Raw genomic sequence first — 27,478 nt, 5'->3', positions numbered from 1 at the left:
ATTCACCTCAACATTTATAAAGTAACCTCCGTGTTACCTCCGGCTTGGCCGGGCGTCCCTACAGACACCATGGCCGTGTCTGCGGGTGGGAAGCCGGATGTGGGTATGTGTCCTGGTCGCTGCACTAGCGCCTCCTCTGGTCCGTCGGGGTGCCTGTTCGAGAGGTAGGGACACTGGTGGGGAATAGCGTGATCCTCCCACGCGCTACGTCCCCCTGGTGAAACTCCTCACGGTCAGGTGAAAAGAAGCGGCTGGCGACTCCACATGTATGGGAGGAGGCATGGGGTAGTCTGCAGCCCTCCCCGGATCGGCAGAGGGGGCGGAAGGGTGGGGTAATTGGCCGGATACAACTGGGGGGGGGGGGGGCAAAATTCCCCCAAATTCCTGAATAAATAAATAAATAGATGGTAAAGTAGCTGTAGTCTGAGCCCCTGGTGTTGTGAAGGGTAGCGTAGGCAGCCTATGGACACTTCATCTCTGCACTCTGAGTATGTAACGCCGCAGCCCAACTGCAAATAGGAAAAGCTCATCGGTGTTTATCTCAATCAGCGACGCGCCCATAAGCGGTCTGGATCAGACCTTTAGAGAGCAATCAGCAGCCGGCGGAGCACATCTGATCTACGAGTCCACGGCCGGCGCACGGCTTGGTGGCTCGCCAGCGTGTACTGCGATTTATTGCTCGCCACGGCGGCGCGAAAAAATTGTGTGGACATGCTCCGCTCGTCTCAAAATCCCCAGCAGAAATTGGCAGAAGGGGGGATGGAGGAGAGACTAAGTGCCCCGGCGCTTTCTCCTCTGAGCCGAATGAAAACTTTTGAGTGAAGTGTCAATCAAAGAGGTAGTCACGGTGACAGAGCGGAGAGCGAGAGGGGAGGCCCGCCCGCGGCTGTCCGAAAGCCAGCAGAGCATCTTCGAGGTCTCTGACTGCACCACCTTGTCAAGGTCAGGGCTCTAACCACCGGGCGACTCGCAGTTAAACTCCTCTAACAGGGTGGCTGCACTGTGGCATGCCCAGCGGAAACAAGTCCCCCCCCCCCCCCGAAGTTCCCCTGAAGACAAGCGCGTCCACTCCGTCCTCACACCAGCTCAGAATGTGAAAAACATCCCATTTCTTAGCAGTCTTAGTGGCACTGACCCAGCTATGTGCACACATAGAAATTCATCTTAAACACTAATGCACGCACACACACACACACACACACACACACACACACACACACACACAGCGATCAGGTCACCATGGGGTCTTGTAACATAGACAGGTGCACCGTAATGCCATATAGAGGGCAACTGACTGACGGATTTGAAAGGACAGCACTTAATTACGAGCAATGCAGGGACCTTTGCAGCAGAATGTTTGGCATGTACCACGTGATGGAGTTGACGATAAGGAGGCACCGGCCAGACGCGCGGCGGGGCTTCGGCTCTCAGGTGACACGGACATATTTTCCCCAAGGCCTGAGGTTCAGCCTTACACCAAACGCTGCATACTGAGCGCATTCCTAGCAGGCAGTCAGCCCCACCTGCAGCCCGCTAGCGCGGCCTTGTAGCTGTAATGGGTGTTGATCTGATACGCTCTGGTTTCTGAGTCGCCCAACGGGGCCGTTTTAATCATTCTTTTATTTATAGCCGATTGCCGCGGAGATCAGCGGAGGGTTTGTGACGTCACATCGGGGGGTTAGCTGTCTAAGTTTTAAGCGCGGCAGTTTTTTCCCGCTGGTTAGTCATCAGGCTTAATTTGGTTTTGATGTCTCTATATGACCGACGAAAGCAGGTGAAACCATCAGCAGATTAGAAATTGCTGTACAACGGCTCTAAACGCTTGTCTCCGGGCCGTATTCCCCACGAAATATGACAAAGATCTGGGCACACAGGTGGGCTACATAGGTGGCCCGCTGAATATCCTGGATACGGTAAGCGAGGCAGCGTGTTGGCCCAGTGCTTAGCACTGTTGCCTCACAGCAAGAAGGTCCTGGGTTCGAACCCCAGGCCGTCCCAGGTCCTTTCTGTGTGGCGTTTGCATGTTCTCCCCCATGTCTGGTGGGTTTCCTCTGGGTGCTCTGGTTGCCTCCCACCATCAAAAAACATGCATAGGTTAATACCCCTGTCTGTACCCCTGAGCGAGGCATGGCGAGAAAGAGCTGGAGTTGGTCCAGCCTGGGTGCTCCACGGCAGCTGCCCACCGCTCCTAGCTACACGGCTGCCCACTGCTGCTAGCTACACGGCTGCCCACTGCTGCTAGCTACACGGCTGCCCACTGCTCCTAGCTACACGGCTGCCCACCGCTCCTATCTACACGGCTGCCCACCGCTCCTAGCTACATGGCTGCCCACTGCTCCTAGCTACACGGCTGCCCACTGCTGCTAGCTACACGGCTGCCCACTGCTGCTAGCTACACGGCTGCCCACTGCTGCTAGCTACACGGCTGCCCACCGCTGCTAGCTACACGGCTGCCCACTGCTCCTAGCTACACGGCTGCCCACTGCTCCTAGCTACACAGCTGCCCACTGCTCCTAGCTACACGGCTGCCCACTGCTGCTAGCTACACAGCTGCCCACTGCTTCCAGTACGCTTGTTGGGATGGGTTATATGCAGAGGATGAATTTCCCCATGAGGGTTAATAAAGTACATCATCATCATCATAGTGACAAATAGAGATACATTACCCCATCGCTGTATATCTTGCAAGCACCTGTTTTTTTTCCAAAACACCACTACGTCTCTCATTATTCTCTTCAAAACAAATACACAAGCTACCAGAGGGCGAACGCAGATCTTTGCAAGAAGAGGCAATGCTAATGCCAAATGAGGTTGATTTTTCACAAAGTACTGAGTGTTAATTTAACTCCGAGAGTTAATTTAACACTCAGAGATAAATTAACACTCTCGGGGTCAAATTAGCACTCAGGATTTTACTGTGCCACCGGTTTTGTCCGCAGGGGCATGCAAAGTCAACAAAACTCCCCAAATCCTTGCTGCAGATTTAAGCAGGTTGTCCTGATCGTGGAGTTGCTGCAAGTCGGTGTAGATGGGGTTGCTTCCGGGATGCTGGATGCACTGTTTAGCCTTCTTGAGGCGTAGCGGGCCTGACTCAATAAAATGTCGGTGAGGGGAGGTGCTTTTTGGATAACCCCTTTGGCACACCAACACGCATGGGGTCAAAACGCTGATCGCTGGTTCAGTTGGTTCGGTTAAACTTTCTGCCTGTTAAATGGGCTGCTAAATTCATAACGACATAGCATGAGGTCCTAAATGGTAACCACAGAAAGGTTAGTGCACTGAGTCAGGACGTGGCTTTAGTACATTACCTAAATGTCTGGTGATTGGATGGTAGCATGAATATATACTCTAGCACGAAGACTGTTAAATCAAATCCGGAGAACCGCTAAACGCAGGACAGAGAGGACGTTGGTGGCAGTGTGTTGGGTGAAGATCAAGTATGCTCTACTTAGTAACTCAGTCAAGTCAAGTACAATTTATTTGTTTAGTCTTGAACCACAGTGAAGTCCCAGAGGGCTTTACAATCATATCACATCCTCCAACAGACTGAAATAGAATAAATGACAGCATGCGACATCCCCTAATCGTAGACCCTTGATTTGTTTATGGTTAAACTCCGCAGTAAACCTTTTCAGGGAAAAATGGCGGAGACCTCAAGGAGACCTTTAGCGGGATCCCTCTTCCGGTGGGGTGGGCAGAGTACACAAGCAGCAATGGATTTGCATTAACCACTCAACGAGGCACAAGTTACAGCAAAACTATGCAGGGCACCAACAAACACACAGGCATCCTCCACAGACACTGTTGCAGAGCAGGCACGGCCCCGTGCAACAACACCAATTTAGCAGCACGGCGCCCTGGAGAAAGGGTAGAGCTCCCGTCCACGGAGGAGGCAAACGAGACACAACACGCACTCAGACGCCGAGGAGTAAGAGTGAGAGTGATGTGTGGAGGATGCAGTGCAGACAGAAGCCCAGTCCCCATAGTCACCGCACAGCCACAAACCGCAGAACCTCTACTTTCTAGAAGAAGAGAGAGGGAGAAACAGGATAGAGAGAAACAATTCCAACCATCCGTCCGCTCTTCCTCATGATTGTGGACGTAACTTGATACGGACAACTTGAAACTTTTCGCCCGTTTGCTGGTAGGTGCAGGTGAAGGTTTGTGGACAATTCTGTGCACGTCGTTGACATGTATCCATGGTAAGTCTTGCAGGCACCGCAAAACATACGCCATCATCAACAGCACAGGCCAACGAACAGGAAACCGGCATGACCGCTGCAGTAGAACCCGGAAGTCAGTGGACTACCTGCTCTCAGGGTCGCGGGGATGCTGGAGCCTATCCCAGCAGTCATTGGGCGGAGGCGGGGAGACACCCTGGACAGGCCGCCAGGCCGTCACAGGACTGAGACGCACACATTCACACCAAGGGACCAGATTCACCTGACCTGCAGGTCTTTGGACTGTGGGAGGAAACCGGAGCCCCCGGAGGAAACCCACGCAGACACGGGGAGAACATGCAAACTCCACACAGAGGACTACCCGGGACCACCCCCCCCCCAAGGTTGGACTACCCCGGGGCTTGAACCCAGGACCTTCTTGCTGTGAGGCGACTGCGCTAACCAGCCAGCTTGTACTCTAATGTTTCGCAAATTTACCCCCCCCCCCGTACCTGATGCTGTAGCACCGCCCATGGCTGCAGTTGGGAATCACTCTGCAAACTGTAGACTTGTTTAAACTCCGGAGACAGAGAGAGGGCCTGTCCGGGTAGGAGGGGGGGGGGCAAGCCCATGAAGTGTTTTATAGATCAGCAGGAGCACTTTAAAGATCTGGCACGAATAAGGAGCAAGTGAAGGGATGCTAAAATTGGTGTAACGTGGTTAAATTTTCAGCAGCCACAGCACACATTCGCTCTTTTACCCCAAATGACTTTTATGAACGCTCAGCAGTAGTTTTGTTTAATAGACAGGGGAGTCGTGAAACCCATCTCAGCTTATCATCTGCTTTTTTTACTCGTCTTGTAAAACATGCCACCTACCACAAAGCTGATTTAGATGACAGCTGTGAAATTGCTGCATGGCTAAACACTAGCTTCCTGCACGATTGCCAAGTGTAGTGTGGCACGATACTGCTGACTTATCCACAATTAAAGCACGCTGGAAACCACATGTGTGCCAGCACACAAAGGTGGAACAAAAGTCTCCTCGGGAATAAAATGATATATTGGTATGTAGTATTTTCCAGGCTGATAATTTGTTCACATCCGACGTCTAGCGCGACTCCGTGTGATTTTTTTTTCTTTTCCTTTTGCAAGCTATGTCCTTTCCCGTCTCAGCTGGGATATGGCAGTGTGCTTGTTAGGCCTTTTCTTGCTGCCAGATGTTTGCTTGACAAATTGGCAGATAGAAATGTGGCTCAGTGAGTGACACATGGGGCCGTCCTTTTCATAGCTGCAAATTCTACCGGGAGACAATTGCGAGCAACCTGAGGTCAACACGTGTACATATTAAAGGGAAACAAGCCGCGGCACCGCTGTGCTGTAGTATGTACATCCACACTTCATGCACCCACACACACACACACACACATACACATGCAAAATCATATCAGATTTGACCTAACAGGGAAAAAAACATTTGGAAATTGGACGGCCTTGTTAATTAAGATCTCAAATATTATGTGGTAAATTGCATTTAAAGTCCCCAGATAGCAAAACTGCTCTGGCCCGGATCCGTCCCACACCCCGACTTTCATCCAGCTCACATACCATGCGGAATGATGGCACTCGGGCGGTCCGCTCCTGTTCGCCAGATCTGGGCCAGAACCAAGCCATAGCAACGCCGCATGTGCCAGATATTTGCCGAAGGTGGCCCATATTTGTTTCGTGACATTTGGGCCATCCATTTTGTCAGGGCCAGAAGAAGGCCATCAGTGCCGCATCGTTGCCTGAAGTGGCCCACATCCAGATGCTATCTGGGTGGAGCAGCTTTGGCACATGGCGCACTCCCCTCTAGCTGCTGATAACGCGAGGATGATTGTGCGTACAAGTACATCAAAAGCTGCAAAACATATCTGAGGGACAGTTGTGCATGAATGAATTCCTTTGAGTCTTTGGTAGTTTGAGAAATGACAGTAAACCCATGTAAACGAAGAGTTGGTGGAAGTGAACACTTGGAGTCACAACAGGAACTGCGGCTTATGTTGAGTGAGAAGTCGATGTCACTGAGCAATTTTCGTTTTCAAAGAATTTTTTTGTGAAATTTCTGATTTTATCGGAAAATAATATTTGTTATGGTGTCCTTGATATATATATATATAGTTATAGTTTTATATTTATATATATATATATAACTATAGTTATATAGTTATATATATATAGTTATATATATATATATAGTTATATATAGTTATATATAGTTATATATAGTTATTGTTATGGTTTTTATTGCTTGCTCTCTGAATGTATCACCTTACACACTGTTGCTTATCCTGAAATGACTATAAATCATGATAAATACTACTATATCCTGTGTAAATTCTTGCCTTCATATATCTTTATCTCTGTAAGTTCTGGGAGTAGATGACCTCCGGTACTATTTTCTAAGTGATAACATTTTTTCATGCGCTTCTATCCATGCAGCCCTACAGTAAATAAGCTCAGTTTTTGTGATAGTTAAATTGCGAGAGACAAAAAGTATAAAGTATCAAGGGCATCCGGGTGGCGTAGCGGTCTATTCCGTTGCCTACCAGCGCAGAGGTCGCCGGATCAAATCCCCGTGTTGCCTCCAGCTTGGTCAGGCGTCCCTTCAGACACAATTGGCCGTGTCTGCAGGTGGGAAGCCGCATGCGGGTATGTGTCCTGGTCGCTGCACTAGCGCCTCCTCTGGTCGGTCGGGGCGCCTGTTCAGGGGGGAGTGGGAACTGGGCGGAATAACCTGAGCCTCCCACATGCTACGCCCCCTGGAGAAACTCCTCACTGTCAGGTGAAACCCAGATAGCAAAGAATCTTTGCCTCAAATATGGCCCACATCTGCAGGTATCGTACAGCCCACATTTGGCCTTGAATGACGGTGTTGAGGCGGGGTGAGTGTGGCTGCCTCAACTCAGCCACAGGTCATGACATTTGGACCTCTTCTGGCCTGTACAGCATGTGGCTTAACTAAAGTCAAACCTGGCTCATTAAATTTGGGCCACATCTGGCCCACATAGTGTTTGCTGTAACCCAAGTCAAGTCCAGTTCATTACATTTGGGCCATATCTGGCCCACACAACACTTGCCGTAACACACGTCAGGCCCGGCTTATGACATCTGGGCCACATCTGGCCCACACAACAGTTGCCAAGGCCGTAACTGAGCCCTAAGTACCAAAAGTGCCCCAGATTAGGCCCAAATGGGCCTGCTATGTGGGGGAGAAGCGGCTGGCGACTCCACATGATTGGGAGGAGCACATGTGGTAGTCTGCAGCCCTCCCCAGATCGGCAGAGGGGGGGTGGAGCAGCAACCGGGGCGGCTCGGAAGGGTTTAAAAATGTCACATGTGAGAGAAAAACCTGACACGGGGTAAAATGTGCAACACTCTTGCAACAGAAGAATAACAAATGGGAGATGGGGAAAAAATTCAAATCAGAGAAGTGAAAGATCGAAAACATTACAGAAAGGAAATTTAACATTTGTCTCTTTCTCCCTCCCCCCCCTCTCTCCCCCCCTCTCTCTCTCTCTCTTTCATGTGTGTGTGTGTTTTGTGTGCAGGGAACATCTTCGTGGTGAGCCTGTCAGTAGCAGACCTTGTGGTAGCCATCTACCCGTACCCTCTGGTCCTGATCTCTATCTTCCACAATGGCTGGAACCTGGGTTATGTCCACTGCCAAATCAGTGGCTTCCTCATGGGTGTTAGTGTCATTGGCTCCATCTTCAACATCACGGGCATCGCCATTAACCGCTACTGCTACATTTGCCACAGCCTCAAGTACGATAAATTGTACAGCGACAAAAACTCTGTGTGCTACGTGCTGCTAATCTGGGCCCTGACGGTGGTGGCCATCGTGCCCAACCTGTTCGTTGGCTCGCTGCAGTACGACCCGCGAGTCTACTCCTGCACTTTCGAGCAGTCGGCCAGCTCGGCGTACACCATCGCGGTGGTTTTCTTTCACTTCATCCTCCCCATCATGATTGTCACCTACTGCTACCTGCGCATCTGGATCCTGGTCATTCAGGTGAGGCGGAGGGTCAAGCCGGACAATCGGCCCAAGCTGACGCCGCACGACGTGAGGAACTTTGTGACTATGTTTGTAGTATTTGTGCTCTTTGCCGTGTGCTGGGCGCCGCTCAACTTCATTGGTCTGGCTGTGGCCATCAACCCGGAGACAGTGGTGCCGCTCATCCCGGAGTGGTTGTTTGTGTCCAGTTACTTTATGGCCTACTTCAACAGCTGCCTTAACGCCATTGTGTACGGAGTGCTCAACCAGAACTTTCGCCGCGAGTACAAGCGCATCGTGGTGTCGGTGTGCACGGCCCGCATCTTCTTCCAGGACAGCTCCAACGATGCGGGCGAGAGGCTCAAGAGCAAACCTTCAGCTCTCATGACCAATAACAACCAGGTCAAAGTGGACTCGGTCTGAGCAAAGGCCTTAGAGGGCCGCTGCGGGTGGAAGCGAAGGCACGAGATGAGTCGGATGAGAAAACTACCAAATACGAGTACAAAACAGTTCAAATCCTCGAAACGTGCCACGGAGTTTGTGGTCGCTCACTCAGACACGGTCAAAATGAGAGAGGGGTGCTGTTCACCCCTTTGTGTTTTACTCGGTTTTTTTTTGTGTTTTTTTTTTTGTTTTTTTGCAAGTACCAAGAGTAAATATGTCAAAATGACCTTTTTGTTTTAATGTTTACAGTAATGCTATAGATAAAACAAAGCATCGAGTATTATATATATAAATATATATACACACACACACACATATATATGTGTTTATTTTGTATGGCGTTTTATGTAGATAAATGGTCAAATAAACCAGGATTGTTTTACCCAGATATACAGTCCAAGGATAATAAATAATAACAACAATAATAATAATAATGATAATAAAGAAAAAAACAAGTTTGAGGCCATGGTCAAATCTTGGTCACAGACATTATCAAAAGTGTTTGTTATGAAGTGAACCAATGTTAATAACCTCACATTTGGGTGTGACACTGTTTAATTGGATACAAGCAAGCGTGGGTTGGTGCTGTTTCATTATTTCCTGCAAAACCGTCCCTTTTATTGTTTGCAATTCATTTTGTAGAAGAATGATTCTGTTTCTCTCTTCCTCACCCTCTCTGTCTGTCTTATCTATCTATTGATCGATCGATCGATCTATCTATCTATCTATCTATCTATCTATCTATCTATCTATCTATCTATCTATCTATCTATCTATCTATCTATCTAGCTAGCTAGCTAGATAGATAGATAGCTATCTTCTTCCACCAACCTCTGAGCTCCTTGTAGTGTATGCATGGATATGACAAATCATTCATACATTCATATGCAAAATAAAACCTGATGTTGATGAAAGATCCAATTTAGTCTCGCCTTTTGATTGAGCTTTTATTTATTTATTTTGGTATATTCATGACTTCTTAATTGGTTTTCAGCAAGTGTTGATTTTTCCCATCAGCATTTGGTTCAGTTTTGGGGTCTGACAGACCATCTGACGGAGGTCTGACAGACCAAAAGCTGAGCCAGGTTTTAGACCAAGAGCTGAAATAAAGTGATATACTGCACGGGTCTATCCATCCATCCATTATCCGAACCGCTTATCCCGCTCTCAGGGATGCTGGAGCCTATCCCAGCAGTCATTGGGCAGCAGGTGGGGGGACACCCTCGACAGGCTGCCAGGCCATCACACAGGGCCGACATACACACACCTTCATACCTAGGGGCAACGTAGTATGGCCGATTCACCTGACCTATATGTCTTTGGACTGTGAGGGGAAACCAGAGCACCTGCAGGAAACCCACGCAGACACAGGGAGAACATGCAAACTCCACACAGACGAGGACCCGGGACGACCCCCAAGTTTGGACTACCCCGGGGCTCGAACCCAGGACCTTCTTGTTGTGAGGCTGCATAGGGCTAAGTGTGCAGCAATATTCTCTATCATTTCGGACTCATTGATGCTTCCAGCACCTCAGCAAAGACGCAGCCGGGTGGAGCGATAGTCATCCTGCGTTATCAGCATTTGGCTTTGAAAAATAAAGAAAAATAAAAACAGAACGGCAACTTGTGAAAACAGAAATATTTTTGGACGCACCATTCTAAATGTTTTTTTTGTTTTTTTTCTGTTTCTACCCAAACAATTTGATTTGAATGGAAACTGTAATCGAGTTTATCGAGAGATCCCTGAGCCAGAGCTGCCTGGAGAATTTCCTCCTCTCACAGACTATTAACGACACAGCAGACATCGGCGCTGAAACCTTCTCTTCCCAGCAGCGACGGTCCGGGTGCAAAATGTAATAAACAGCGGGGCTCGTCTCCGTCTCCCTTTTCCGTTTCTGTTAGCCACCGCCATCATGGGCTGAGTGCACACAGATCTCAAGGTGATGTGAGAAGGGCCTGGCAGCCGTAAGTCGACGTGCCGGTGAGGACTCGGCCGAGCGTAAGCGGCGTGGCCTTTTACACATCTGCTTCCTCGCTGCAGCGTGGGGCTGTCAGGGTTTGTTGGACACGACCATAATTCACACAAAGGAGGGAGGCTGAACTGTTCATTTGACATCCACTTGTCTTACGTAACAGCCTCTTACCATCAACCACAGCGCTGGATGTGAAAAAGCCAGCTTTTCCCATACCCCCCCTCCTCCCCCCCCCCTCCATATCCATTTAATCCTAAAAGCTGTGTGTGTGTGTGTGTTAGGGGAGCGATGAATGGGTTAGGGATGAGCAAATATAAAAATCCCAGGGATTTACTCTGCCCTCAAACAGAATTATACTGTAATCTGGCCCAAAACACATTTAGGACCCGCTCCGCTGCCAGGATATACGACAACACAGGAAGGAGGACCTGGGTGTCACAAGGCCCGCCGGGGTGATTCATGTCCACGGGCCATCTGACATTCAATAGAATAACTAAACAAATAAAGGCAAGTAAAATACGTCCTTGACTCATACGGGGGGGGGGGGGGGGCTACATGTCAAGGATCCAGACTTCTGTGTATCATCAGCGAAGCAAAATGTACACAATTCAACTGTCTTTTTTTTTTAAATCCACAATTTGTTTCGTTATCTATGTCGTGAGAAGATTTCGACCCAAGGGAGTGAAGAGTAAGCACCTAAATGTTGTCGCACAGAAACATGTGCTTTCTGAAAACACATCTTGGGGCAAGACGGTGTGCCAAGTGGTCTTCTCACCTCGGCCAACGTAGCGTCGAGCTGCAGAGGCGCTGCCGCGATGAGGCCGCTTCATGTGACGCCAACGTTTCCGTGCAAGCACTTTGCATTCTGCACGGGTCCGTTATGTCATCTTTTGTTTCGCTCTATCAGGCGGCTGACTCTTAGCCCGGCTTTGTCTTCTTCGGCGAGCGTCGGTCATCAGCGAACAGGTGTGGCTGGGATGGAAACTAAACAGGGTGTACATTTTGAGAATCTTGAAGAGGCTCAAGCTACTAAACGCCGATCAGCCAAAACATTAAAACCACCTGAGGCCACCGCCGTTGGGGGATACCGTTGTCATGAAGGGGTGTGCTTGGTGTGTAGGTAGGTGGTAGGGGTCAAAGTAACACCCACAGGGAACCCAGGGTTTCCCAGCAGAGCGTCACAGTGCCTCCACCGGCTTGCCTTCTTCCCATAGTGCATCCTGGTGCCACCTCTTCCCCAGGTAAAGGATGCACACGCACCCAGCCGTCCACATGATGTGATTCATCAGACCAGGCCACCTCCTTCCATTGCTCCATGGTCCAGTTCTGATGCTCACATGCCCATTGTAGGCGCTTGCGGCGGTGGACAGGGGTCATCATGGGCACTCTGACCGGTCTGCAGCTATGGAGCCTCATACACAGCAAGCCGTGATGCACCGAGTCCTGACACCTGTCCGTCATAGCCAGCGTGAACTTCTTCAGCGATTTGAGCTACAGTAGCTCGTCTGTGGGATCGGACCAGGCGGGCTAGCCTTCGCTCCCCATGTGCATCAGTGAGCCTCAGGCGCCCATGACCCTGTCGCCGGGTCACTGGTTGTCCTTCCTCGGACCACTTCTGGTAGGTACTGACCACTGCATACCGGGACCCCCCCCCCCCACAAGACCTGTTGTTTTGGAGATGCTCTGACCCAGTCATCCTGCCATCACAATTTGGCCCAAGTCAAAGTCACTCAGGTCCTCACGCTGGCCCATTTTCCCTGCTTCCAACACATCAACTTCAAGACCTGAGTGTTGACTCGCTGCCTAGTGTATCCCCCCCCTTGGCAGGTGCCATTGCGACTATACGATCAATGTTGTTCACGTCACTTGTCAGTGGTTTTAATGTTTTGGCTGATCGGCGTACACTTAAAGCTGCTCCGAGGAGTTTTTTTTTCAGATTATCGGTCTCAGTTTAATGCCGACGTCTCCGTAGGACGTCGGCAGGATTAGATATTGCTATATAATTACCCCCAAACGCTTGCCCCCGAGTCAGCTTCCCCCGTGAAACCTGACAAAATGGCTTTGGATCCATAGCCGCAAATCAGAGATACGTCACCTCACCGTTGTGTTTCTTACACGCTATAAACCAGACGGGAAACGCCACCAAATCTCCCACTCTTCTCTTCAAAACACCCAAATCCCAAAAAACCCCCGAGCAGTTTTCAGCTCTTTTGTGTAACTCGTGAAGATACACAATTTACACTGTCGGCACAGACGTCGTGACTTCGGAGGAGGAACAACTCGCGGCCCTCTCACGAGAATACGCATTGTTTAATTTGGCCTGCGACTGGGTTTCTCCAATACGGGCGCTCCGCTCACCTTGATAAGCCGGCCCATTTGGCACCATCCCGCCACAGAACCGTGGACTACGTGTCGATTAGTCAACTGTTGGACAGGGAATCCGTGTGCAGCGGCGCGTCAGGTTCTTCGCGGGCGGTGCTCTGCGAGCCAGTAGATAATGGGATGGCTGTGGACAGACGCTGGGGGCCCCTGAAACAAAACAAAAAAAATCTCCCCAGAGCTGCAGAGGCCCCCCAACCCCACGGGTCAGAAACACCGCCTGCAAAGTCTCCCACAGGCAGAGCAACCGCTTAGGGGTTCACGCTGAGCTCGTTATGGATTCAGTTACAGCGTAAAATGACACAATGGGGGGTGCGTGTACTGAGAAGAGCTGGTGACTTCACTCGTCGGGTGAGTCACCCCGTCTCCGGTTCACATTTAGCCCCGAAAGGGAAGGAAGGCGTAGCCGGTACGGTAGCATCCGGGGTGCGGTAACGGCTCGATAAGATCCGCAGGCACTTACCCAGACAGGCCCCTCGGGACACAGCTATTTAAACAAACACGGGGGGGGGGGGGTCCTCGTGGATTGTTGAGCGGTGACGCATGGCCCCTCCGGAGCCACCTGTGGGCCCCGACTCGCGAGATCCAGTCTGCCAAACACGTCGTTCTCGTGTGACCCCCCCCTCCGGTGACAAACCAAAGGTCAGCGGACTGCCCCTCTGAAAAACAAGGAGAATGAAGTCCCATTCTCCCCTGTTTCTGTAAAGCACCCCGACTCCAAAGAGCAGGGAGTATGCTAGGCCTCTATTATTCTTTAGTATTTGTGTGTGTGTGCGTGCGTGTGTGTGTGCGTGCGTGTACTTCAATAGTCGACATAGTCCACGTTTCCTGGAGGAGCACGCCAGCTCAGGGCTCTGCTCGTCTTCCCACAACTGAAACAGACCTCCTCTGAGACGTCTCTGAAAAGACAAAAAGACCATTGAGTTACACAAGCAGATAGACCTTTAAAAAACACACTCCGGGGGAAAAGGGATCTACAATGAACAACCGAGATCCTAGAGGCGAAGCACCTCATGAACCGGACTTCTGAGTCACTCTCGAGCCAGCGTCTCGTCTGGCGTCTAGCTGTATACCATCTGTGTCGACTTGCGAGTCTAAAAATAAATGACGTTTTAGCGTCAATATTTTGCACCCCCCCCACCCCCACCCCCACCCCCCCCCCCCGGTTAACATTGTAATCCTCGACAGTAACCAAATGGACAAAACACACCGTTTCTGCACCCCCACTACTGTTCTCTATTAGCCTCTCCCTCGTATTCTGTCACCTGGTTTGGCACGAGTGGTTTCCTTCGAGGCAGGGTTTCACCAGCGGCGCCCCCAGAAATGTGTCGTGGGGGGGGGGGGCAAATGGGGCCGCTGAAAATCTTGGGGTGGCGCACCAAAACCAAAAGCCATGACTGAATTTCAGGAATTCTGTTGTGCTGTTGCAGTGTACTACTGTGTAGGCCGGCTGAAAACGGTCAGTATGAGAGTCAAGGAGTGGCATACTGAAACACTCTGGTTTCTTATTTGTCTTTACAGTCAATGTTACTAAATATCTGATGTGCGTAGACTAATACCGGTACGGTTAACATTCTGAGTTCCACAACAATTCTCTTTTAATGTGTTATGTATCTGTGTATATTGTAAATACTTGGGGTCGGCTGTCCGGGTCATTCTGGGGTTATCGACACGTGTCATTCTGGGGTTGTATGTTTCCTCTTAGGTCAATTCAAACCAAGGTCACATCAAGTCAGTGTGATGATAAGATACTATAGCTGACCAATTAAACACAAGAAATAAAATGACGAAAGTAAGTTAGACGTAATTCCCCCCCCCCTAATATTGCAGAGCCTCAAGCGCTATAACTTTTCTTTGCTCTCATAAAGCAGAGTCAAGTTATATGTTTTCCCCCCTTCCCCCCCCAATTTTATCTGTCCCATTACCCCACTCTTTTCGAGCTGCTCCACCCCCTCTACCGGTCCGGTGAGGGCTACAGACTACCACATGCCTCCTCCGATACATGTGGAGTCACCAGCCGCTTCTTTTCACCTGACAGTGAGGAGTTTCACCAGGGGGATGTAGCACGTGGGAGGGTCACGCTATTCCTCCCAGTTCCCCCTCCCGAACAGGCTCCCCGACCGACCAGAGGAGGCGCTAGTGCAGCGACCAGGACACATACCCACATCCGGCTGCCCACCCGCAGACACGGCCAACTGTGTTCCCCACGGGGATTCGAACCGGCGATCCCCGTGTTTGTAGGCAACAGAATAGACCGCTACGCTACCCGGACGCCGGCTTGTGTGATTTGACTGTTCCTTCCTTGACGATGCAGCAACTCAGCCACGCAGACCTGCGGGACACGATGGTGCATGCTACGCTACCCACGGCAAGCTGCCGATAGGCGGCGTTCCCAGGTGATGACAGCAGAAATAATTACAGGGGCGCCCTCAGCAGAGTGCAGATCTCTGCCACGTGTACGTATCTCCCCGTCTCCAGTGTTCCTACTTGGCGACAAACCACATGCACACACGGACGGGGGGGAAACAGTGTTTTTCCTGCCATTACAGGAGTTTTGTGCAGCATCCAGGTCGACTGAATGGGAAATATGGGGGGGGGGGGTAACATGCAGTGCTCAAGCTATAAGAAATCTATGTAATATAAACATTTTGCCAGTCAGTCTGTGGATGTGCAGCCTCTTAGGGGGACCCTCGCATGACAGAGATCAGGACATCATGATCTCAAAGCCCTTATGAAAAGACTGCGGACGTGTTTAACCGTCGCGCTTTTCATGATACACAATGAATGAGGGTGAGCGGCTGCTCTGCTGGCGGACTTTCATTCATGACACAACGGTAAGAGAACAAGGCTCAGCCACGGGAAGCGTTTTATCGTAGCTGCTGAGACGATTTCCAGCTTTGACTGTGATTAATCCTACTCTTGAGACTGTATTTTAGAGCGTCCGGGTGGCCTAACGAGCTGTTCCGTTGCCTACCAACACGGGATCGCCGGTTCGAGTCCCCGTGGTACCTCCGGCTGGGTCGGGCGTTCCCTACAGACACAATTGGCCGTGTCTGCGGATGGGAAGCCGGATGTGGGTGCGTGTTCTGTTCGCTGCCCTAGCGCCTCCTGTGGTCGGTCGGGGCGCCTGTTCGGGGGATACCGTGATCCTCCCACGCGCTACGTCCCCCTGGCGAAACTCCTCACTGTCAGGTGAAAAGAAGCGGCTGGCGACTCCACACGTATCGGAGGAGGCACGTGGTAGTCTGCAGCCCTCCCCGGATCGGCAGAGGGGGCGGAGCAGCGACCGGGGACGGCTCGGAAGAGCGGGGTAATTGGCCAGGTACAAATTGGGGAGAAAAAGGAGGAACAACCCCGCCCCCCCCAAAAAAAACTGTTTTATAGTGGAGCTTTAACATTGGAGACTATGGCACTTCCGGGTGGTGGCGGCGGCGAGGTGAATAAGGCAAATTATGTTGGGTTCACCCAGTGTTCCCCCGGCTCCCCCGTGCTGATATCAGCAGTACACGATCTGCTGACTTGCGAAATACAATCGACTCCTCATTTACATCCCAGACTCATCCCGGAATACATAATGTTTTGGTTTTGACACCGATGCTGCGCGATCCGGCTCAGCCCCGGTGAGGCGGAGAGAGAAGGAGGAGAGGGAGCGGCGATACCGAGAACCAATGGGTTTTCCAAGGTTCTTAATCCCTGCGACCACAAGAGCTTCTTCACCATACAGTCAAAAAATTACAGACTGACAGGTCCGGTAGTCTGCGAGATTAGCCGCGCGCGCGCACACACGCGCGCGCGGGCGCGCGCGCACGTGACCAAACGCCTAATCTCTGCAGGCTCCCTCCCGGTCGGTGGAGATAACAAACGCTTCAGCGAGCCTGCACCCACTCGTCATGACTCCTTTTGGGGTGAAATTAATACAGGAACAACGGCGGTCGTCAACTTAGGAAGAGGACATTTTTGCTGTGAAGAGGAAAATAAAAAAATTCTTCATTCGTAGTGAAAATGCGCCACTCTAAAAGCCGTTTCTACGTTGAACAAAGTCGTGTCTGCATCGTTTATGCTTGTGTGCGTGCGTGCGTGCGTGCGTGTGAATGATGTCAAAGGAGAACGTGACCTTGACCCAATGAGATTCCTCTCCGCCTTTCAGCCGAGTGACTGTGATGACAAAGACTTTGAAACAAGCAGCTTTGCGGTAATACATTATGAGCTTTTTACGGCTGATGGTGTCTATTAAAATAAAGTGTAATGCCATCCATGATATAAATGCGTAGCCTTCCTTAAAGCTACAGTAGGCAATACTGAACATTCCAACGCATAGCCTCTCTCTGCTGCCTCGTATCGCTCCGCTAAGTCCCTCCCACCAAATGACCTCAGCATCGCTCGCTCTCCAGCCCCTTACACTCATGCACGACTGGGAAATGTCGTGAAACTTGTATCGTAGTTGATCATCTTCCCATGGGAAAAAATTAAAATTCAGTGGATCTCTTAGTAGCACTAATATGTGAAGCAGTCATTTCGAGTTGGTCTTGTTGATTTTTAGAGTTGGGGTTACAACCCGAGGCTGGGTTATGGACCGGGCATCCCGGGCAAGTGCCCCGGGGCCCCGCACCACGAGGGCCCCCGAAAGGTCAGGGGTATTGTGTTCGCGTGTAGTAGGGATCCCCAGTCATACCCTACAAGGGACGTTTGTTCCAACCCTGTGTCGCGATGCAGGGCATAAGCTAGTCTCTATTGATGTGGCGGCCTCAAGCTACAGTCTCTTCTGATGCAGGGCCCAAAGGTATAAAGTCTCTCTTGATGCGGGGGCCCCAAGCTACAGTTTCTATTGATGCGGGGTCCAAGCTACAAAGTCTCTATTGATGCGGGGCCCGAAGCTACAAAGTCTCTATTGATGCGGGGCCCCAAGCTACAAAGTCTCTCTTGATGCGGGGGCCCCAAGCTACAGTCTCTACTAATGCAGGGCCCCAAGCTACAAAGTCTCTCTTGATGCGGGGGCCCCAAGCTACAGTTTCTATTGATGTGGGGGTCCAAGCTACAAAGTCTCTATTGATGCGGGGCCCCAAGCTACATTCTCTACTGATGCAGGGCCCCAAGCTACAAAGTCTCTGTTGATGCGGGGGCCCCATGCTACAGTTTCTATTGATGTGGGGCCCCAAGCTACAGTTACTATTGATGCAGGGTCCAAGCTACAGTCTCTATTGATGCAGGTCCCCAAGCTACAGGCTCTATTGATGCAGGGTCCAAGCTACAGTCTCTATTGATGCGGGGTCCAAGCTACAGTCTCTATTGCTGTAGGGCCCCAAGCTACAGTCTCTATTGATGCAGAGCCCCAAGCTGATGGAGTGGGGGGGGGGGGCAATGGACATGCGTGCCCCAAGGCCCCTTGGTCGGTTAATCCGGCCATGTTACAACCGCAAGTGACCGGCAGGGCAGGATGGATGCGAATGGATCACATATACGCCCATCAGCATTTGTAGAACAGCCAATAGGAAAGCGTTCTTTCTTAAATGAGCCGTGATTGGCTAAAATCTTCCATGTCGGGCTAGATTTTTTTAAAGCGCGAATACAGAGCCAAGACGAGGTGCAGGAGTCTAGTTTTCTCTCGGACCCCTTAAATTACAAGTTACTATGCAATTTTTGCCTAATAACACTGTGAAAAACTGCCTACCCCAGCTTTAAAACCACGTCTATTTTGATACTAATTTTATAACTTGTACTGTGTGGGCATTCAAGTTACCTGGCGCGTGAAAGTAACAAATCGCTTCAATCAGCACTAGAACGACCAAGCCGCCATTTTGACGGTTTTGGATTTTCAAAGTTTAATAACTTTGTGGGAAAAAAAACATACAGACCTGCCGCTCCCTGAATGCTCCTAAAGTTAAAATTGGCTTAAGACAACGTTAAAATGAGTTGTAGATTAACTGCACAAAAAACTTATAAGATCTACCCTAAAACGACCGTGAGCGGTCAAAAAGACGGCTCGTAATTTGCGCGTCATCGTGCGCGTCATGTCACTATTTATGACGTGTGCTGGTCGCGTCATTTCCTTCGCGACGTCCACTGCGCTGTCCTAGAAACACGCCAGCGTTCCCCGGTCCAGAGTAATAGTCTAAATCTCAGTTTTGATTATTTCCAACATGTCTGCCACCGAGGCGTTGCAGTATTTACAGGCGTTGGACAGCGGCCATTTTAAATTGTTTGAAAAATAGTATTAAAGTTGTTAAAATGTTAATTTTGGTGTCGATCGTTTCTTAACAGACATACTAACATATGCAGTGCATTAATATCCCAACTGGGTGTTTATCTTGACAGAATATAGAGTTTAAAAATCGGTGGTCATTTTGACCGCCCGTGGTGGTTTTAGGTAGGAATGAAATCCCGGTCATTCTGGAATACATATAATAAAATGTATTATTGAGGAAAATCGCAACAGGACATAGTCTACTTATCCGTGCACGTTACACTACCCCCCCCCTCCTCCTTCGGGAAGCGCGTCCCCGTGCTTCAGCATATCAGCTCCCTCACGCCCCTGGGCGCACGCGCTTCCGATGACCACACGGTTTCACCATCCCACTTCTGACACCAATGCAGCGAATTCGGAGGGGGGGGGGCAGTCCGGGACGCCGCATCCGGGACACGAACCCGTGTCTCCCGTACCGCGGGCTACAACGTTAACCAGTCGACCAAAGGGTGCGACCCGTTAGCCAGGGGCCCACGTGTCTACATATGCGTGCACGTTACACTATGATGTATTTTTAAAAGGACCCATTTATAGTGACTTACCAACGATAAAAAGATGGATGGATGACCGCAAAAAACCCAAATAAGATTAAGTATGTAGCCATACTAGAGACACACAACTTTCATATTGCAAAATGTTCTTAGTTGCAATGCCAGCTATTTACAATCTGAGGTGCTCCGGAGAGTTTCAGTAATTCAGTTACACGTTTATTTGCATGCATTATAAAAGTGTAACTGAATTACTGTGTTTTCATTGATGCTTACTTACGTCACTCTTCAGAGATTTTTTTTTTTAATTAGAATATAGCATGTTGCTGTATTAAAAGTACTGTACAACTGTTGCATGCCACAATGCCCAAATGTCACAGTGGTCACAACCATTGAACATCATTGGATTTTGAATAAAACAGTGGCCTTTTTTGCTCCAGCATGAACAAAACAAAGCACCAAAATGAGTCAGGTGTGTTTGATTGGCCAACTTAGCTCTCATTAACAGGAATGCTTATTGTACACCCTTTTATACGCAGCCCACAGCACTCATTTCATCTTCCAAACCATTTCCAAGGCCCAGTAGGAACTGAGTCTCAAGTGGTAGATTCTGAGCTAATCATAGTGAATGATGTGTCTTGAATCAGACTCATTTTATGGCGATACGTTTAAGCTCTAATGTGTTAGACAGCACACCCTGAATGGCCTACACCCTGAATGGCCTACATGCTGAATGGCCTACATGCTGAATGGCCTACACCCTGAATGGCCTACATGCTGAATGGCCTACATGCTGAACGGCCTACACCCTGAATGGCCTACATGCTGAATGGCCTACATGCTGAACGGCCTACACCCTGAATGGCCTACACCCTGAATGGCCTACATGCTGAATGGCCTACACCCTGAATGGCCTACATGCTGAATGGCCTACACCCTGAATGGCCTACATGCTGAATGGACCGGCCGGCAGGCCTCATTCTGATGCTGTATACAGCAATACTACGTCATTTGTAAGCGTGAGTACTGACCAGTGGTCAGGTCTTGTGCTAAAATAACATCTGACTGTGCTCATGCGGAATAGGGTGGATGACTTGTTTCATATTAAACAGTAGATCGAGCAGCCGTGGCTCTCGGCTTGAATTCAGGAGGTTGTGGCTGTCAAATTCAATATTCACATCATCATTTTGCCAACAAAAACACATTTTAATTGTTGCTGCTTCTGACTGGCACAGCGCGGGAAAAACATCTGACAAAACTAGACGACAAAACCTTTTTGAAAAAGCTTTTTTATTAACAAATTATTCGGTGCTGCTGCTGCAACACTTAGGCTTAATAAGTTTACAAAATAATCCTAGCAAATAAGTAAGGGATAATCCACTCCGAGGTGGTCTTCTATTGAAAAACAACGACTGCCGCGGAGGCCCAGAACTGCTCAACGCACAGTGGAGGTCGTTATTGCTCAAAAGACGACCACCTCTGAGTAATAATCTCGTTAGCTTTACCTTACAAAATAAGTCAGTGAATTCAATGTAGATAGAAAAAGAGAGAAACCCCCCCCCCCACCCTCACACCAAAGCACTCCTTAGGTTAAAATGTCTTCATTAAGAAAGAAACTACTTCATTTTTTTTGGTCATTGTACAGGTTACAACGAAATGTGTTCTCTGCATTTAAGCCATCCTATTGTGTAGGAGCAGTGGGCACCTGTAGCGCCCGGGGACCAACTCCAGCTCTCCTTTCCATTGCCTTGCTCAGGGGCACAGACAGTGGTATCAACCCTAACATGCATGCCTTTTTGGTGGTGGGAGGAAACCGGAGCACCCGGAGGAAACCCGCGCAGACACGGGGAGAACATGCCAACTCCGCACAGAAAGGACCTGGGACGGCCTGGGGTTCGAACCCAGGACCTTCTTGCTGTGAGGCAACAGTGCTAACCACTGGGCCACTGGGCCACATATTGATATGTCCTAGATAGACTGTTAAATGACGTCCATGCATAGCAGCTTGTGCTTCTTCAGGGCATCGTACAAATTAGCTGAGGAATAGCAAACGCTGCTGTATGGTTGGCCAGGACATGACGTAGTCTGTGTACGTATAGCCTTGCTGCAACCTGTTGCGTAACCTTCTCCGAGTTCTCCAAGTCGAGACGTGTGTGAGTTATCGCTCTCGCCTGATTATTGACATTATTGATATTACTCTCCTGATAAATGTTTTTTTAATTATTTTTATTCACTGAAATAATAGTAATAATTTCTAGCTCGTCGTTATAAACTTGGACTAATATGTCTTGGCAAGCAGTGGGTTAATATAATGCAACGGGAAATGGACCAATCACAATTTTTCTTCCGACGGTATCTGGGTGAATCGGCGGCTTCCCCGTGCCAGGGAGAGCCGAATATGGACATGAATTTGATTTTGACAGTTGTCTTAGCCAATCATATTTTGTTGAGTTGTGGGCGGGACAATATCCCGACATCTTCCGGGTATTCGCGAATTTGATAAACGACCAGCGGAGGTAGCCGGTGAGCGAGCGAAGGGAAGAAGAGACGACGGAACGACAGCGACGAAGGATTTGGAGAGCAGCCGAATAGCGGGAGTTAGTGAAGAAGAAGACCGTATGGCTGAATTAATAGTGTAACCGGTTATTTTCTTACCCGGTGCGGGATTCGATACGGGTGTACTGCAAAACAAGGCGACGTTAGCTAGGGGCTAACGTGTCTTATTAGTAGTTTACAGTCGTCGCCCTCCCCGGAAGCGCGCCCTCGCGCTTTGTTATTCCCGCGCTCCGAAGAGACTTCTGAGGATCTGCACACTTCCGGATCCCGCCGCTGCCACCAATGTAACCGGTTATTTTCTTGCCCGGTGCGGGATTCGATACGAGGTGTACTGCACCACAAGGCGACATCGCTAACCGCTCGGCTAAAGGGTCAGACCCGTTAGCTAGGGGCTAACGTGTCTTATTAGTAGTTTACAATAGAAACTCAGTTTTCTAGATTGTCTTTTCGGGAGGGGGGGGGGACTAAAATAATCCAAAGGTCGATCGTCGGCCGCCTTGCCAGGATTGGTGCAAGCTACCAAGAGCTACCAGAGGCATTTTCAAACTAGCAGCTATACAGTCGCTATCCGTGGCTAACGGGCAGCCAACGCGCTGTGCTGCTGGCTGGGACTGCTTGCTTGGGATGGCGAACTAAAGCAGCTCTGAAACATCAGTCCAGCCCCGGACACCTGCGCGCCACTGTTTCCCTGAAAACGTTTGGAAACACACGTATTGATCTGCGGCTGAGTGAGCAACAGCGGAGAGAGGCCATTGCACACAACCAGAAGGCGAGTATGCGCAGAAATATGTCACCAGACTAACTTTTCCAGTTTGTCACACCAGCGCATGATTTGACAGTCAGACCAAAACAGTTTCAGTCAGACAGCAAAAAAAGAAATTGCCCCCCCCTCCCCCAAATGTCCATTAATTGTGTAGTTCCACCGGTGCTACCTTTGAAAAATGCAACCCTGTTTTAAGTGAGGATCAAATAGTTTCAGAGCAAAATAATTCAATTTCATAATGGATTCAGTGTCAAGTTTATTGGAATTCGGTTTTAAACTGATAAATTCCATTTCAAATTGTGCCATTTCAGAGTCAGTTTTTCAATACCAATACAAATACAAATTCAAATTATGTGATTCAAATTCAGATTTTAATGCAATTATTCAAGTTGAGCAGTTCAAGTTCACATATAAATGATTCAAATTCAGTTTCAAGTAACACATCTCTGCCCATAGGTGAGATGGAACAGGGAGATTTTGAAACAGCTCATCCACACTGTGGAGTTTTTTGGGAAGCAGGAACTACCGTAAGGGACATCACGAGAGCAGAGAATCGGCGAACAAGGGGGATTATTTGGAGTTGTTGGACTACTTAGCTGACTATGACAGTGGGCTAAGATGCCACCTGGCAACAGGTGTTTGCTGGGATGTCAAGCAAAATCCAGAATGACCTGATCAGTGCCACTGCCGAGGTGTTATGGGATGCAATGAAAAATGAGGTGACAAATACACCATTTGTAGCAGTCATGGTTGATGAGACAACCGACGTAAGTAACTCAGCACAGATGTCACATGTGGTACTTGTGAAAGATTTTTCAGATTCGAGGATGTCACCGCGGACAAGCGGGCGGAGGCTGTTGGAGCTTGCATTCTTGCCTTTCTTAACGAGGTCGGATGCACTTCAAAAGTAGTTGCTCAGTGTTATGATGGAGCTGCGGTGATGGCCTCTGGTCTACAAGGAGTTCAGGCAAGCATAAAGGAAACACTCCCACAGGCATTTTTCGTTCACTGTCATACGCACACACTGAATTTGCTCATGTTTCAAGGTGCTGCAAAGATCAGGGAATGCAAAATCTTTTTTACCCATCTCAGTGGCCTGGTAGCGTTTTTCTCAGGATCACCTAAACGCACAAAGTTATTGGATGACACATGGTAGTGCCAACTACCCAGAGTTGCCCCAACACGGTGGACGTATTCATCTCGCTTGGTGTATGAGTGTGTACAGTGTATGAGAGGAGAGAAGAGCTACGAGAGGTGTTTGAGCACATTGTCGATCATCATGAGGACTTTGATGCTGACAGCGTTTGCCGTGCCGATGGGTATGTCAACCTTTTGTCCGGCTTCGAGTTCCATTTCCTTCTGGCTACCTTCAACTCCATCTTCGCACACTTGGATGTGCTGTTTGACATTCTGCAGACTAAAGTGTTGGACATGCAGTTTGGTTTGAAGAGGATTAGTGACTTTTGTGACACCATTGAGAGGGAGCAGGTGAGCTTCCATGCCATCTAGGAGGAAACAGTTGGTGAGATTGGGGTACCCAGAAGGCGGCAGGCTGGAGTGCAGTATGACATGTGCACTTATTACCAACAACTACACAGTGGGATAATGGACAACCTGCACACACAAGTGAGGGACAGGTTCAAAGACCATGACAGACTCTTGTTTCTTGCACTACTAGACCCACTCGCTAGCCCTTGGCTAATGGGTCGGACCCTTTAGTCGACTGGTTAACGTAGTCGCCCGTGGTGCAGGAGACACGGGTTCGCATCCTGGTTGTGGCGGTGCCAGGCTGCCCCCCCCCCCGAAGTCACTACATTGGTGTCAGAAGTGGGGTGGTGGGACCATGAGGCCATCGGAAGTGCATGTGCCCAGAGGCGTGAGGGAGCTGATATGCTGAAGTGTGGGGACGGGTAGTGTAACGTGCATGGATAAATAGACTCACTAGCCCTTGGCTAACGGGTCGGACCCTTTAGTCGATTGGTTAACGTAGTTGCCCGTGGTGCAGCAGACAAGGGTTCGCGTCCCAACTGCCCTCCGAAGTCGCTACAACTGCATATAGGCAGAGCTTCCCCAACACGGCTCTCTTCAGTCTGGAGGAAAGTTATGGGTGCCACTTTGACATATCCCGTCTGAAGATTGAGCTGTGTGTAATGTATGTTATGTCTGACTTCGAAGGACAGAGCCTTTCTGATCTCCTTCACTTTCTCCAGCAAAAGGGACTGACTGAAAGTATGCCCCATCTCCACCATCTTGCTTGCCTGGTCTTAACCATCCCTGTGTCCACGGCTTCCATGGGGAGAACATTCTCAGCACTGACAATGATAAAAACATACACAAGAAACAGTACTGGACAGGCTTGTCTGTCAGCCTTGGCTTTAATCTCAGTTGAGAAAGAACCTCTTATGAAATTGAAGTCAAAGGACAAACTGTACGACCCAGCAATTGCACACTTTGTTAAAAAGGATCGCAGGATGGACTTTTTCAAGTGATCTTCATTTGGTGAGTACACAGCTTTTTTCAATAATCGGCTGGTTTTCTCTGTTTTTATTCTGTCTCGAAATTATGCAACTTTTGCTGACGTCTGGTGTTCTGTAAATTAGGCATCTGTAAATTATTCTTAGTGTTTATAAATGATTGACCAGGTGGGGTTTTGCAAGAAGCTGGATTATACAGTTTTCCAGAATCATCTTTGTGTATTGTGAAGCCAGTTAGGGCAAAGAAACCTTTAATATGCTGAACTTCCATGTGACAGGGCTCTGGTTATTATTTTTATTGGTATGCATGATTTTTATATTGCCACATGTGGTCCTACTGAAGGCCCAGGGTTCAGGGCCATGGTTCGCTACTGGTTTAAAACATAAGTGGATCTTTGCCGATTTTATAGAAATCTTCATCTTAAAATATGGTACCATTAGACAATTAAACACTTGAACAGTACACTTGATGTAAAATCTGACTCTGTGCACAGTGCGCAAAGACATTTTAAACCCAAGTCCAATAATATGCCAATATGTTCCAACCCCACATTGATTGCTTTCACTAAGAAGGTCACTCATGACATAGAAAATATGTTCAGTAAAGCACAAAATAAAACTAAGAATAATCATACTAAAAGAGAGCGAGACGAACTCAATTCTCTAGCAAGAACTGAGCAAATTATCATAAACCCTGCTTACAAAGGGGGTGCAGTAGTGGTCATGGATAAAAGTTCCTACATTGATGAGGCTCAGAGACAACTAGGTAACAAAATCTATTATGAGCAACTGAAGGCAAATCCGATCGATGAGATGAAAAAAAGAACTGAGGAAAATCCTATCCCAGGCTAGAGACCAAAATTGGATCTGAGAAAATGAATTTGCCTTCCTAATGAATGAAAATCCAATTCCATGTTTTTACATGCTACCCAAGATTCATAAGAATCTGGAACATCCTGAGGGCAGACCCATTATCTCTGGTAATGGATCTCCGACTGAGCCCTGTTCAAGTTCAAGTTCCAACTTTATTGTCATGTGAAGAATACAATGAAATTCTTGTACTCTGGCTCTCTCTGCCTTAACACAATGGACGCAAGGACAAAGGACACACCACCCTAAAAATAAAATATACAGCACACGACAACACAATGTAAGGTGCATATGGGTGCGTCATTTGTTCAGCAACCTCACTGCCTGTGGAAAGAAACAATTACTGAGACGGGTGGTGTGGGATTTGATGCTCTGGTAATGATTTCTGTTCTCAATTTGAACTCTTTTATAAAACCTTTTTGTGAAAGATCTCCCCTCTTTTCTTGAAGACACTATGATGTATCATGCAAACGTATGGACATTAGGTGTGTTACAGACTGTTATATGGTGGCTCTAGATGTGGCCTCTTTATACACCAACATAGATCACTGCGAAGGTCTGCTAGCCCTGGAACACTGTTTGTCACTAAGGTCTGATAATTCTCCACCTAACCATTTTCTACTCTCTCTCTCATAGAATGAACTGCACAAAATAATGTAATAATAATAACAACAACATCAATAATAATAATTACATTTCTATAGCGCTTTTCTAGACACCCAAAGTACTTCACATTGAAGGGGCTAACTCACTTCAACCACCACCAATGTATAGCACCCACCTGGGTGATGCATGGCAGCCCTTTTGCGCCAGAACACTCGCCACACATCAGCTTGAGGTGGAGAGGAAGGAATCATTGAGTCAGTTACATGGGGGGATGATTAGGTGGCCAGATGGAGAGAGCCAGGTTGGAAGTTTTGCCAGGACACCGGGGAACCCCCTACTCTGTGATAAGTGCCATGGCATCTTTAATGACCACAGCGAGTCAGGACTTTGGTTTAATGTCTCATCCGAAGGACGTCATCTCCTACAGCCCAGTGTCCCCATCACTGCACTGAGACATTGAGATTTGTTATTTGTTGTTTTTGTTAGGGC

The 27,478-nt window shown here is 48.8% G+C and overlaps 1 protein-coding gene across 1 annotated transcript in view; it reads left to right on the top strand.

Moving 5' to 3' along the window:
- mtnr1aa (melatonin receptor 1A a) overlaps nt 1–8,676 on the top strand; it is a 56,518-nt gene extending 47,842 nt beyond the window's left edge. The window contains exon 2 of the mRNA XM_056279978.1: nt 7,750–8,676. Coding sequence (XP_056135953.1) covers nt 7,750–8,618 — 869 coding nt within the window. The 3' untranslated portion in view covers nt 8,619–8,676. The remainder of the gene's footprint in view (nt 1–7,749) is intronic.
- The last annotated feature ends 18,802 nt before the right edge of the window (nt 8,677–27,478 follow it).

Source organism: Lampris incognitus, chromosome 5 (genome assembly GCF_029633865.1).
Source record: "Lampris incognitus isolate fLamInc1 chromosome 5, fLamInc1.hap2, whole genome shotgun sequence".
In the NCBI taxonomy this organism is placed as follows: Eukaryota; Metazoa; Chordata; class Actinopteri; order Lampriformes; family Lampridae; genus Lampris; species Lampris incognitus.
The sequence above is the reverse complement of the archived record's forward strand: the minus strand, read 5'-3'. Positions and strand labels throughout refer to the sequence as shown.